Source organism: Elephas maximus, chromosome 23 (assembly GCF_024166365.1).
Source record: "Elephas maximus indicus isolate mEleMax1 chromosome 23, mEleMax1 primary haplotype, whole genome shotgun sequence".
Lineage (NCBI taxonomy): Eukaryota > Metazoa > Chordata > Mammalia > Proboscidea > Elephantidae > Elephas > Elephas maximus.
This window is the reverse complement of record NC_064841.1, coordinates 51,267,957-51,283,240: the sequence shown is the minus strand read 5'-3', so window position 1 is coordinate 51,283,240 and position 15,284 is coordinate 51,267,957. Positions and strand designations below refer to the sequence as shown.

Genomic DNA, 15,284 nt, shown 5'->3' with positions numbered 1-15,284 from the left:
TGTGTTAGAATAGTATTGGGTATAGAAGTAAACATTTATTCATTAATCCAAGAAACCATTACCAAGCATCTGATATATTGCTTTGGTTATAGATCTCTGTTTTTAAGAGATCACTTATCTGGTAATTTTAATTTGGTAGAATTTAGATAATAGAAGCAGGATGAACAAGGACTCTTGGCCAAAATAGGTGGTTGCTATTTTTATGACAATGATGAAAATACTGTTGCCACTTTACCTTATAATATAACCTGTGACATTTACGTGTTTGTTTTTTTTTTATATGCCTTATCTAATTTGAATATTAGAATAATCATATAAATTAGGCAGGGCAAAGAATAGTAGTCCCTTTTGCAGATGAGAAAACTGAGACTGAAGTAGATTAAGTGATTTGTCCACATTTAGTTGAAGAGGTAAAGCTTGTACTGTTAGAATTTAGATTCTCTGACGCCTTGGTCCAAACAGTAAAGTTCATGGAATTGACTATTGAAAGAGGCCCACAGTGTGTTTTCGTTTTATTTATTTTTGGTATAGAATTAATAAATTTTGTTATTTGGTTTCTAACTTGTTGTAAGTGAAAATGATCAGTTCTAGGATGACCTGTTAGTTGTATTCAGATTGCTAACAGTACTGAGTGGTAGACACCAACAGAGGATGATGGGGAGAAACTAGGAAGCTGACATAAATTGAAAAGCATTGGGATTGGGCACCACTTTGTCAAAGGCTGAAAAGCCCCTTATGTCCAAATGGTCACTTTATTAAAACATCACTTAGCAATTGCCTTAGAAAGAATTGTTTCAGAAAAATGTACATGAAGAAAGTTTCATTAAAAATGTTTGCTTGCTGCATTTAGAAAATTGTTAGATATTGACTTAATTCTTCATGCTCTTGGATAAATAATCGTTGGTCTGTTAATATTAACCTCTTTCAAGTCTAAGATTTGTACTAATGGTATTTTATACTGGTGATAATTCCTGTTAAATTTAGTATGCCAGTCTTATAGTATGTATACTCCTTATCATTTATTTAGCTAGTCAACTTTGATCTGATTTCATTGAAATTCACCTTCTAAATTATTCACAGCAGCTTTTTTTCTCTGAACTCTCAAGTATCAGAGTCTCTTTCTCTAATAGAGAAATAATATCTAGCCCCAACTGTGACAAAAGGCAGAGAGGGAGCACTGTAGAAAGGGGAGTGGAAGGATAATGTGCTTTGGATGATTGTTGAGACCTGGAGGCTTGAGGTTAACAGACAGGAAATGTGGACAAGGGTAAGAAAGACAAAAGCATGCTTTGCTCATAGGCAGATTTATACTTTATTTTTTCTTCTCTTTCTCTATCTTGGGGAGGAGCTGTCCTCTTTTTTTCCGTTAGGTTTTCATTTTTGGCTTGCTTCCCTAGCGCTTTTCAGTACAATAATACTACACCTGTGGTGACAGTAACTTCATTTTAAGGGGATTTAATTGGTTATTAAATACTGAAAATGAGTAAATACTTGGTAATGAGTCTTAGATACTTTGTGATATGTTTAATTCCTGTGTGAATAGAGAGAAGTACTTCGTTGATACGTATAAGTGCTTTGCTGTCTTAATGTATAATCATTGCTTAATTATTCATCATTCTCCAGATCTATTAATTTGGCACCATTGAACCATACCAGTATAGTATAATTAGGGCTTCCAAATCAAGGAGTGATTAAACTTTCATTACCTTTTAATGCTGAAAATATCTTACTACTGAATTTTAATGATACGAAAGTTGGCAATTTTAGGTAGGGTTAAAACCAGAATTTTGACTTGTGGTAATGTCTCTAACCATACTGTACAATATTTTTATGTATTAAGTCCTTAAGTGGCAAATTTGAAAGTATGCACTTGGTTTTAAAGATTTCCCTTTTCAGTTCACAAGTTAAAGTAGAAAAACTAGAATAAAAAATCTATAGATAAATTGAAAGTGGTGGTATATACATCATATATACCTATACATTAAAAAATTGGAAAGCTATAAATAAATGTTACAGTATTAATCCAGGTATGATAGGATTATAGACAGTTTTATTTTCTTTATGTTTATGTTCTCTAGTTTTTCTAAAATGTGATTAAGTTTTTTTTGTAGGAAAAAAGATTATTTAGAAAAAATTATGTTCAGGGAGCTAAGTCTATAATAAGAATGCATTTTATTCTTAATTCTCTTATATTAAAAATGTACTTTCTAAAATAAATAAGAAAAAATGTACTTTCTTTTATAAGCGACTTTGTACTTCATTAGTCTGAATGTGTGCTGTTTTGTAGGGATACCTTTATTGCTATACATTAGAAGCAAATGTTTTCGTAAATTGCATTATACTGAGGGCTCTTTGTTTGTCTGATGAATTTTGTAGTTAAAAGAGACTTACTTTTAAAAGTCCTTTCTTTTCTCCTTACCCAGGATTCCTTTTTCTGTGCAGTGGTAACTGCAGAAAGGCTCACACCTTCCCTTGGTCCTGCCCCTTTCCTTTACTCATTTCTTCGTGTCTTGACTGTAAACACATGTATGTAATCTTAGGAAATGTTTATTTTCACATAAAAGTAAAGCTTTGTTAGTATGTGTTGTTTTAATCACTAGAGTTGTGCCACTGAAAATTTGAATATGGTCAGAATTTAAACATCTACATTTTTGTGGTGAATGTAGTTTGGCACTAAAAAGCAATTTGTGCCAAGTTGTACATTTCTTGTGGAAAATGATAATTTATATGTACGAATGGTAATTGTTTAAGGAGTCCTTTTGGATTCTTTTTAACTTGAATGTTTTTGTATAAGTGTACATGAATTCTGTGTTCAGTAGATTGACTATTTTGTCTGAGATCCTGAAATTAATTTACTTGTTTAGTAAGAAAGATTTTCTCAAACATTTAGGTGTCTGTTCATAATATTCTGCTGATTGAAGTCTCATTTAGAAAGAATAGCTGAAAAGACTAAAAGACTTAAAAATATGGGGTGATTAAAATGATTTTCAGAGTCATAGGATTTTAAAACTAGAGAGGATCTTGAAAATCATCTTGTTCAAGCCTTGAGAGTTAACTTTTTTTTTAATGAATTTTGTTAATTTGAACTTAATACCGACACTCCCCATGAAAGCCTAACTATATTTGAAAATTGCATTCAGGTTGATTCTGATGTTCAGGTGTACCTGTGAAGTTTTCATTGCTGACAGTAATCATTAGTCACTATTTTAGAAGAAAGCCATTTTTTTAATAATAATTTTTATTGTGCTTTAAGTGAAAGTTTACAAATCCAGTCAGTCTCTCACATAAAAACTTACATACACCTTGCTACATATTCCCAGTTAACTCTCCCCTCCATGAGACAGCCCGCTCCCTCCTTCCACTCTCTCTTTTTGTGACCATTTTGCCAGCTTCTAAGCCCCTCCACCCTCCCAGAAGAAAGCCATTTTTAAACCGCAATTTTGTTAACTAAAAAATGAGATTAGTTTCTAAGATCCTTTTAAACTGTAAAGTGAAGTGGGTAGGGGAAAAACTATTTTATATATAAAAGGCGTTCATGCCTGGTTTCTCAGACCAGGCATCTTTCTCTCTGTATGCCTGGGGCCATGCAACGGCCATTAAACATGCATACTTTTCTTGAAGATTTGGAGAGGAGGAACTTTTTAATATTAAAGCAAATGTATATGTTTGAAGTAAAATTGCAATTTTTTTAAAGCTAACCCAGGAGTGTTCAGAGTACTTCTATCATTGTAGAAGGTGACTTTGGGCTCTGTCCCTAGGTTTCCCAGAGAATTCGCATTTACTTTCCTTTTATATTAGAGATTCCTAGTGTGGAAAAGTCTGAGAAACTGCGTTAGTGTATGTGGTAGTGGGCCATACATAAATATCAGTTATACAGTCATGTTTATTTTAGTTGTGAGTAAGTAACAAATAGGAATCTAATTTTTTTTAACATATATTTTTAAAGGAAAATTCCAAACATATACAAAAGTAGGCAAATACTATATTAGTCACCCATGTAACCATCACTTGGCTTCAACAACATAATTATCAAGTCTTGCCAATCTTTAGGAATTGAATTTTCTGTATATTTGTTAAGATTTGACAAGACAAGCATCTGTAAGGTCAAGGTACTGACATCAGAAGCATTTCCGAACAAAGATGTTGCAGTTGGTGGGTGGATACGACTGTGTTCAGCTGTTGTGTAAGCTTGCATAAATAGTATCATCCTGACTTTAATCTTTCCGTTGTTCAGAGGTAGTGAGCATATTTCTCTTTAACCCCTGGAAACACGCCAAAATAATTTGTATCCCTTTCTCTGTCCATGGCACCTTGACTCTTAAATAGTCTGTGAATAAAATCATTGAGTTGATATTAGGAGCCTTGGGTAGAACCATTGAAAAAGATAATCTTCGTTTTCGATTAAAAAAAAAAAACTATTGGGTACTACCTGCTTAATATTTTGGAGGCTATAAAACCTGTTTTACTTTTTAACTGTTAACGAATGCGTTCTACAGACGTGAGAACATAGAGTCAAACAGACCTGGGTTCAAACCCTGCTGACATTAGGCAAATTAGTTAACTTCCCAAGTCTCAGTTTTTTCAAGTGTAAAGTGGGGATGTGGGTTGTTGTGTGAATTAAATGAAATATAACATTTAACATTATTTTAAAATATCATTTGAGCACTGACTGAGTAGGAGTGCATCCTGAGTTAGAGTCTTAAATGAATTTGTTTAACTGTGAGCTTGAGGAAGTACCATTAATACTTAACGCACAGTTTTTAGAGAGCTAACCTTTATTGTATCATATCTAATTTTCTGACTGATAGTTACAAGATCTAATAGAAGATCTAAAGATAAAGTGAAAGCGTTCTGTTACGTTTGAACAAATGTTTTAAAACAGAGCATTATAAAAAATAATGCCTTGTAATTTTTTCTTATCGAATAATTACAGCAAACTCTGGCCTGTTCTATTCTAACTGCACTATTGAGTGAATTCTCAAGCTCAAGTAAAACTAGCAACATTGGACTAAGTATGGAATTCCATGGTAACTGCAAAAGAATTTTTCAGGTACTGGTATTTTTATTGTTACATTTTAATTACTGGATCATTCACTTTTTACTCAAGCTTTTTCTTATGGGGCAAGAGTATTAATTTTATATAGAGAGCAATAGCCTATACTCAAGGACTTATGATTTCATAGAATGTGGCAGAGTGATAGGTTTGGTGATAATAGTTGATCATTAAAATTACTTGTATAATTCTAGTCAACACAATTTCTAGTCAAAACAAAAAGAAAATACTATTCTAAAGATCCTTAGGTTAGTACTGATTTTAGGTATAACTAATTCAGTTGGTGGGACTTGGCTGGCATAAAAATAGGCCTGGCAGAACGCCAAAGAGGGCCATGTATTTAAAATGTTATTACAGATGGTGTGGGCTCTTTGTCTCATATGTATTGTTTGGCTCTGGAGCAAAGTTATGTGAAGGTATTGGTTTAAATCCTGGGGCTCTGTAGTATAACAACTGACTTCGCCAGCTTTGTAGTGGTGCAATGAAGTCGAAGAATTTTTCTCTGAATTGGTCAAAGACATGCTTCTCTATGAGAACAGCATTTATATCACAGAAAATGGATTCAAATCGATACTCTTTGAAAGCAGACTGGAAAAAATAAAAAAAACCCCGTTGCCATTGAGTTGATTCTGACTCATAGCGACCCTAAGAGTAGAGCTGCCCATAGGGTTTCCAGGGAGCACCTGGTGGATTTGAACTGCCGACCATTTGGTTAGCATCTGCAGCACTTAACCACAATGCCACCAGGGTTTCCTGAAAGCAAACAATGATATAAATTATGAGCAGGACTAAAAATGGAAAACATTCTTCAGGAAATAGTATTTTCCATTGGAAATATTAAGGCTTTTATTTGTTTTGTTTTATGGTTCTAGAAAGGAATGCATTTAGAATAAGCATTTGATACAAAAATATTTGTGGTGATTTATTTACTATAGGAAGAAGACCTTCGTCAAATCTTCATGCTAACTGTTGAAGTTCTGCAGGAATTCAGCAGACGGGAAAACCTCAATGCTCAGATGTCTTCAGTATTTCAGCGTTACCTTGCACTTGCTAATCAAGTCTTGAGCTGGAACTTTCTTCCTCCAAATTATATCCTTTCATCAACTGAGAAGTTTTTTTTCATAGATGACTTAATTACTGCTCATAGTAATTTATCTCTGCAGTTGTAAGAATGATTTGGCGTGGCAGGATTGTCAGATCTCCTCATCTAACTGCTCAGGGGGGAGAATCACTATCCGCATCAGCCCAAGGCTGATTCCTGTGAGATGGAAGTCAGACATACTGCCTCTCTCTAACCTTATTCCCAAATCTGACACCAGCTATCCCTCCTGTGGCACTCTCTACTTCTTTGCTGGGCTTGGTAATTTGTTGCAATGCCACACAGAACTCACAGACAATACTCACAATTATGGGGTTTATTAGAGAATTAAGAGGTTACAATTCAAGATCAGGAACCACTCAGGATACAGTTCTTTGGTCAGGACAGCGTCTCCTCAGCCATGTCAGTAGGCACGCCTCTCTCTGGCCCTTGGCCTGTTGGCTTCTTGGTGTCTCTAGGCCCTCATTTGGAGCAAGTGTTACAAAGCTCATTAGCTCCACCACTGAGTGTCTGAAGGCATGCCACTCCACCAGTAAGCCTTGGCCTGAAGGTGCTCATCTCTCTTGCCCCATGGGTCAGTTAGCCGAGGGGCACCCCACTCCACCAGCAAGCCTCCTGCCTAAAGGCATTCAGTTCTGTCACTCCATGAGTTGACATACCCACTGTAGCCACCTTCCACTGTGGGCCAGGAAGCCCACATCACTGTCTCACACCGGTCTTCTGCTTCTGCTGCCATCTCCTCTGCCACGCCTGCTGCCACTTCTTGCTGTCTTGTGTTTTCTCTGGTGTTACAGCTGTCTGTCTCCCGTCTTATGAGTCTAGGAGGCTCTCAGTGCAGGGACCCCCAGATCCGAAGGACACACTTTGCTCTTGGCTCTTCTTTCTTGATGGTAGTGAGGTTTCACCTCTGTTCTGGGATTGGCTCTCGTTTAAGCCTAGTGGCATGGCAGAATTGACCAATCCCCTTTTTAGGGTTCCATACACCTTATTTGTGTGGTTCCACCTCCCACGAGGGTTCCTTGTACTTTATTTGCATTAGCAAGCTGTCCAACGTGTTTGGTGGGCCATAAGCACCTTACCTGCATAGTCCCCACCCAATCATTTTGTGAAAGTTACAAAGACTATGGCTAGAAGGGCCATATTAAGAAATTCTCTGCACCATAGCAGGTTTTGTAAAACATGTCGCTGGAAGAAAGTAGGAGTGGTTTTAGAAGTGGAATTTAATTGCTTTTATTTTATAATACTACAGTTCATTTGGACTACTTAGAAGATTTAAAATTTTATTTACTACTTTGTAAAAGAGAGTTGAATAAATGGAAGCATTTTTTGGGTAATGAGGCTATTTCCAACTAAGGAATATAGCTTGAGAAGGAGAAGGAAAAAGGCGCAAAGTACATTTTTATCAAGAAATTGAATCATTTTCTTCCTTCTAACATGTAATTACATTGGATTTGTTTGACTAACTTTAAGGCTGGTTTAGGGTACTCTATGGAATAATTTGATATTTATGGATGGCAATATTGTTCAAGTGTAAGTAATAAAATAGTAATATGTTTATTCTTCAAAGAACTTTTACCGTATAAAAAGATGAAAATTTAATTTTAGGGAATTATTAGTAGTACAAAATAAGTTTTAATGTGTTATAGATATATATCTTGCTTTTTATCAGTTACAAAAATTTGTATTTAGAAAGCAATTCCTTAAAGTTTATGATTTGCTGTTTTGGAACACCTACTTATTGATAGATTGAAAGCAATAATATGTAGTGGCTACCCATTCGTAACGTAGTTGAGCCAGCAGACCTGGATTTAATCTCAGATGACAGTAGGTAAATTACTTAACCTGTCTGTTTTTCCACTATAAAATGGCGATAGGAATTAAATACAGTAATACATTCAAAATGCTCAGGTCTTAGCTAATTTATTGAGTTCTTAATAGCCACCTTGAATAAAGAAGTTCATATAGCTATCTGTGTATTGTACCTCTTTCTATATTATCCCGGAAACATAAGACAATTTAATTTAACCTATTTAGATGTCCTTAATCAGTCTTTTTTTGAGGGGCTAGAGGGTCTATTTAGGATAAAAATACAGATGAACAAACAGGAAAGAGATATTCAGCCGTATCAGAGATTTAGGATAAGGCTTACCTTTATTCCAACAGAGCTAAGAGTCACCTACATTCATATATGTAGAAGCAAGGTAATTATTTGTGATTGGTATAACTGGGATTTAAGGGGGTATGGTATGGTGTGGTGTAATTTTTTCCCCTCTATTCTCAAGCTAATACAGTAACATAAAAAAAAAAAAGCCAAACTCGTTGCCATCGAGTCCATTCCGACTCATAGTGACCCTATAGGACAGAATAGAACTGCCCCATAGGGTTTCCAAGGAACAGTTGGTGGACTTGAACTGCCGACCTTTTGGTTAGCAGCCAAACTCTTAACTGCTGTACCACCAGGGCTCCAGTAATACAGTCACATAGTAGAAAATTAAGTATAAAAGGCTATCTAGGAAAGGAAAGGTGAGTCTTACTTTTCAAACCCTGAGTTTTCCAGTATTCCTTCCCCTAGGAAGTTTTAGTGACTTGCCGCTTTGTGGAGTAGAAGCTTGCAGTGAGGCTATTACTCCCCTCCCCCCGCCACCTCCCCCACTATTCTGTAGACATCTTTCCCCTAACAAACAATTTTATATCTTTGTTAACTTTTTTGTTGTTGTTGAGGCACGTATTTTCTTTTTTTAATTTTCCCTTCAAGTATTGCAATATTATTTTGCTCCAGTTTTTATTAGTAAAAGAAAAAAAGATGTTGAAAAACTTTTGGGACAGATTTAAAAAGTGTCAAGGCATATGGAGGTATCAAAACATTAATTATGTATGTAGGGAAAAATTAAAAGTTACACTGCATATATTGTAGCCAATTTTAAAGTGTCTGTATTAGGGGGGAAATGTAGTTGGCTGAAGAGCGAGTATTTCCTAAAGGGAAACAGTTCTCTGGGAGTTTGGAAACAAAATTTATGTACAGATACACAACACATAAAATATTTTTATAAAGTATTCAGATAAAGCTTTGGAAAACCTGTCATCTAAAAAATTACTACTACTACTACAATATTGCCAAAGAAGATAACATCCTTATTGAAAGAAAAGTATGTTTTGGTCTTGCTTTCAGACTTGAGGATGCCCCAGTTTATGGCTGAAGAGCCATGTTATTTGACCTCACCCCCTAGATATTTGTATAGTAACCATTTGTTGCCTAACTGAACTACATACTGTTATGTATGCCTGCCTTTAAGTGAATCAGCTTGAAGTGCAGGAGAAAGAATCTGGAAGTGGATTAAAAAGTAAGCTTCCATTTTCAGAGCTAATTAAGGAAATCAGTTTCAGGCAACCCAATTCTGATATAATTTCTAATTTTGGTAATTACCTAGAGATCTACCATTCAATCAGAAGGGAAAGAATTGAATATTTACCTCTGTACCTTGAATGAGACTAACGATTAAATTTAACTTGAATGAGACTAACGATTAAATTTAACTTAGTTAGAACATGTTGAGTTAAATTTTTTTTTTTTTTTTAACATTTTGTCTTTTAGGATAGACGGATGAGTAACAAGTAGAGCTTGTAAAATGTGTTCATATATTTTGTATCAAATATATGTAATCATTTAGAATGGTATCATGTTAATGAGGCTGTGTTAAATTGTAATTCCAATCTCTAATCATATTTTTTTCTAATCTCCTTTTTCTGGGTAACTTTATTTTGATATAATTTCAAACATACAGAAATACTGCAAAAATAATTCTAAGAACTCCCATATGCCCTTACCAAGATTCACCAATTGCTACCATTTTGTCTCATTTTTTATTCTCTCTCTTCCTTCCTTCCTACCTCTTTTTCTCTCTCTTTCCATATATGTATGTATATGTATTCATGTGCATGTATATGACTACACATGTATGTATATGTGTATGTGCATATATGTATCTATTAAGCAAACTTTTTCTAAAAAGTTACAGACATCATAGCCATTTTCTCTTGAATAATTCACTGTATGTTTATCTAAGATCAATAATTTTTGGGAATTGTGTTTATTGTAAGAAAATGTCTTAGAAAAACAGGAGAATTTTCAAATCAAGGCATTTAACATTGATACATTATTATCGAACTCAGTCTGTATTCAGGTTTTGTCATTTGCCTCAGTAATGTCCTTCCTAGCTATTTTTTTCCCCAGTACAGAAATCAGTTCATTGCATTTAGTTGTCATATTGCCTTAGTCTTCTTTATTCTGGGACAGCTCCTCAGGCTTCCTTTATCTTTCATGTCCTTGACACGTTTGAAGAGTATAAACCAAAAAAACCAAACCCACTGCCGTCGAGTCGATTCCGACTCATAGCGACCCTGTGGGACAGAGTAGAACTGCCCCTTAGAGTTTCCAAAGAGCACTTGGCAGATTCGAACTGCTGACCTTTTAGTTAGCAGCCGTAGCATTCAACCACTAAGCCGCCAGGGTTTATAGACCAGTTATTATTGGGTCTGTCTGATGTTTCCTCATGATTAGATTTAGGTTATAAATTTTTGTAGTGATACTGTGTCCTCAGTACATTATGTCAGGAAGCCGTGATGTCACTTTGTCACATTTGGGGGAATGCTCACTTTCATCACTTTGTTAAGGCGGTGTCTGCCAAGTTTCACCATTATAAAGTTACCTGTTTCTTGTGGTAGTTAATACACCCATTCCTCACTTATCTACTATCTCATTATCCAACATTTTGCATTTACAATAATAAAAAACCTATTATGTGACTATTTTGTGCATTAATGAGGCAGCGGGCATGGCAGCAACTGCTACGAAGCATCCCCTCTCTTGAGGAGGGTCTCCAGTGGCTGCTGGGAAGCTGGACAGTGCTACCCTGTGCCCTCCACCCTCTCCTGCCAATGGGCTGGCCTCTGTGGCCACGGCCTCTGGATGGACACACAGGTAGCACCAAGCCAGTAGGCTCCTGTTCTAGGTTCCCACCTCCTATGTGGCCTGAGGCCCTGCAGCTCAAAATTGCTGTAGGGTGGGGAGGGAGGGAAAGAAAGAGGCATCAGAGAGAGTGTTTGGAAAAAATGCTTGCTGAATTGGGCCTGAAGCCTTCGCCTTCGCCTTGGTGGGGTTGGGTGCATGGCCAGGCTCCCAGCACCTTCCCAGGAAGCCCTGAGCCTTGGTGACTCGTCAAGCCTGGAGCTCAGAGCAGGCTCCTGGATCATGAACGCAAGGCTTATAAGAGTGGGAGTGGAGCCCTGGAAGTGGCTCCTTGAGGGAAGCTCTGATCCACCACAGGGGGAAGATGCAGTGGTTAAGCCGTGGGTCCTCCAGTCACATAGCCTAGCTTTATCTCCTCCAACCCTTCTCTGCAGAGGAATAATCCGTAACTGGACTCATCACTGTGATGAGCACATCAGTAAATCTTAGCTGTTATTATTTTTTTTTCCCACTTATATTCAACTTTCTTTTTTTCTTTTTTTAATTGTGCTTTTGGTGAAAGCTCGCAGAGCAAAGTAGTTTCCCATTAAACAATTAATATATGTATTGTTTTGTGACATTGGTTGCCAACCCTGTAATGTGTCAACACTCTCTCCTTCTTGACCATGTTTCCCCTCCTGCCTTCCCATCCTTGCCCATGGGCTGGTGTGACCATTTAGTCTCGTATATATGGTTGAACTGTGTGTGTTATTGTTTGTTTCATAGGCCTGCCTAATCTGTGGCTGAAGGGTGAACCTCAGAGTTGACTTCAGTGCCTAGTTAAGAGATTGTCTGGGGCTATACTTTCTTTTTTATACTTTCAGGGTTTCTCCAGTCTCTGTCAGACCAGTAAGTCTGGTCTTTTTTGTGTGATTTAGAATTTCATTCTACATTTTTGTCCTACTCTGTCCGGGACCTTCTATTGTGATCCCTGTCAGAGCAGTTGTTGGTGGTAGCCAGGTACCATCTAGTTGTGCTGGACTCAGCATGGTAGAGGCTGTGGTAGTTGTGGTCCATCAGTACTTAGGGCTGCCCTTGCCCTTGTGTCTCTAGTTTCCGTCATTCTCTCTTGCTCCAGACCTGGTGGGACCAATAGACATATCTTTGGTGGCCGCTTGCCAGCTTTTAAGACCCCAGACACTATCCACCAAAGTAGGATTCAGGACATTTTCTTTATAAACTGTTACGCCAATTGGACTACTTGTCCCCCAGGACCATGATCCCCAGCTCTCAGCCCTGTAACTCTGACCCTCAGGGAGTTTGGATGTGTCTGTGAAGCTTGTATGACTTTGCTTCGGTCAAGTTGTGCTGCCTTCCCCAGTATTGGGTACTATCTTACCCTTCACCAAAGTTACCACTGATCTGTTGTCTAGTTGGTATTTTCCACTTCCCATCCTTCTCCTCCCTTGTAACCATCAAAGATTGTTTCTTTCTGTATGTAAACCTTTTCATGAGTTTTTATAATAGTGGTCTCATATGGTATTTGTCCTCTTGTGATTGACTTACTTCTCTCAGCATAATACCCTCCGGATTCATCCATGTTGTGAGATGTTTTGCAGTCACCATTGTTCTTTATTGTTGCTTAGTATTCCATTATGTGTATGTACCATAATTTATTTATCCAGTCATCTGTTCATGAGTACATAGGTTGTTTCCATCTTTTTGCTGTTGTCAGTAATGCTGCAATGAACATGGGTGTGCATATGTCTGTTCAAGTGATGGTTCTTATTTCTCTAGGATACATTCATAGGAGTGGGATTGCTGGATCATATGATATTTCTATTTCTAGGTTTTTAAGGAGGTGCATATCTTATTCCACAGTGGTTGTGCCATTTTACATTCCCACCAGCAGTGCATAAGAGTTCCAGTCTCCCTACAACCTCTCCAACTTTTGTTATTTTCTGTTTGTTTTTTTTTTTTAAATTAGTGCCAGTAATGTCGGGGTGAGATGGTATCTCATAGTTTTGATTTGCATTTCTCTAATGGCTAATGATCGCAAGCATTTCGTCATGTGTCTCTTAGCTGTCTGAATATCTTCTTTGATGAAATATCTGTTCATATCCTTTGCCCAGTTTTTAATTGGATTGTTTGTCTTTTTTTTGTTGAGGTGTTGAAGTATTCTTTAAATTTTAGAGATTAGACCCTTGTCTTATATGTTGTAGCCAAAATTTTTTTCCCAGTCCGTATGTTCTCTTTTTACTCGCTTGGTGAAGTCTTTTGATGAGTGTACGTGTTTAATTTTTAGAAGTTCACAGTTATCTAGTCTAACTTCTGGTGTTTGTGCATTGTTAGTTATGGTTTGTATTTGATTTATGCCATGTATTAGGGCCCCAAGCATTGTTGCTGTTTTTCCTTCTGTGATCTTTATTGTTTTAGGTTTTATATTTAGGTTCTTGATCCATTTTGAGTTAGTTTTTGAGTATGGTGTGAGATACGGGTCCTATTACATTTTTTTAACAGATGGACATTCAGTTTTGCCAGCACTGTTGTTAAAAAGACTCTTTTCCACATTTAATTGACTTTGGTTCTTTGCCAAAGATCTGCTGACCAGAGGTGGATAGATTTACATCTGGGTTCTTGATTCTGTTCCATTGGTCTATGTGTCTGTCATTGTACCAGTACCAGGCTATTTTGACTACTGTGGCTGTATAGTAGGTTCTGATATTAGCCCTCACGCTAGGCCCCCTACTTGGTTCTTTTTCTCCAATAATGCTTTGCTTATCCAGAGCTTTTTCCTTTCCATATGAAGTTGGTGATGAGTTTTTCCATCTTTTTGAAGAATGCTCTTGGTATCTCGGTTAGGTTTGCATTGTATCTGTAGATTGCTTTGGGTAGAATTGACATTTTCACTGTGTTGGAGTTTACCTATCCATGAGCATGGTATGTGTTTTCATTAAAAAAAAAAATCATTTATGTAGGTCTTTTTGAGTTTCTTGCAATAGTGTTTTGGAGTTTTCTTTGTATAACTCTTTTATATCCCTGGATAGATTCATTACTAAGTATTTTATCTATTTAGGAGCTTTTTGTATGGTATTCCTAATTCCCTTTATGAAGTTTTCTTTGTTGGTATATATGAGTCCAAATGACTTTCATATATTGAGCTTGTATCCTGCTAGTCAGTTGGATCTTTCTATTAGTTCCAGTAGTTTTCTTGTGGGGTCCTTGGAGTTCTCTATGAATAGAATCACATCATCTGCGAGTAGGGATAGTTTTACTTCTTCCTTTCCAATTTGGATGCCCTTTATTTCTTTTTCTTATTGTTGTGGCAAGGACTTCTAGCACAGTGTTAAATGGGAGTGGTGATAAGGGGCATACTTGTTCCTATTCACAGACCGAATGCTTTCCATCTTTCTTCATTGAGAGTGATACTAGGTATTGGTTTTGTATAGATGCCCTTTGTTATGCTGAACAATTTCCTTTCTATTCTTATTTTATTCAGAGTTTTTAATCAGGAATGGGTGTTGGACTTTATCAAATGCCTTTTCTGGGTGGTTTGAGATTATCATGTAATTCTTTTATTTTGTCTTATGTATATGGTATCTTTGTGGAAGTATCCTTGTATACCTTGTGAGAATTCCACTTGTCCTGGTGTATTAGGTTTTTTTATATGATGCTGAATGTTATTGGCTACAATCTTGTTGAAATTTTTTGCATATATATGCTACCTTTGGTAAAGTAGAGAGTCAGCAGAAAAGTTGAAGACCCTCAACCAGATGGATTGACATGGTGGCTGCAGCAATGGGCTCAAGCATAACAATGATTGTGAGGATGGCGCAGGACTAAGCAGTGTTTCGTTCTGTTGTGGATCAGGTTGCTATGAGTAGGAACTGACTCAACAGCACCTGACAGCAACAATTTTCATGATACTAGTCTGTAATTTTCTTTTTTTGTCGTGCCTTTGCCTAGCTTTGGTATCAGGGTTATGCTGGCTTTATAGAATGAATTTGGGGATACGCCTCCCTTTTCTACGCTCTGAATTAGTTTGAGTGGTAGTGGCGTAAGCTGTTCTCTGAATGTTTGGTAGAATTCTCCAGTGAAGCATCCAGGCCAGGGTTTCTTTTTAGAAAGATCTGTTTTATTTACTTTAGTGCTAGAGATTGGGGTTCCTTCTTTGTGAACTGGAAAGC

General features: G+C 36.8%; 1 protein-coding gene across 3 annotated transcripts in view; it reads left to right on the top strand.

Moving 5' to 3' along the window:
• XPO4 (exportin 4) overlaps positions 1-15,284 on the top strand; it is a 193,104-nt gene that overhangs the window by 84,600 nt on the left and 93,220 nt on the right. For 2 of the 3 annotated variants that reach the window (XM_049867642.1, XM_049867643.1), the window contains exons 5-6: positions 4,934-5,050; positions 5,989-6,142. In XM_049867642.1, coding sequence (XP_049723599.1) covers positions 4,934-5,050; positions 5,989-6,142 — 271 coding nt within the window. Of the gene's footprint in view, positions 1-2,181; positions 2,527-4,933; positions 5,051-5,988; positions 6,143-15,284 lie in introns of those variants that run through there. The other variant, XM_049867644.1, reaches the window with a different exon arrangement.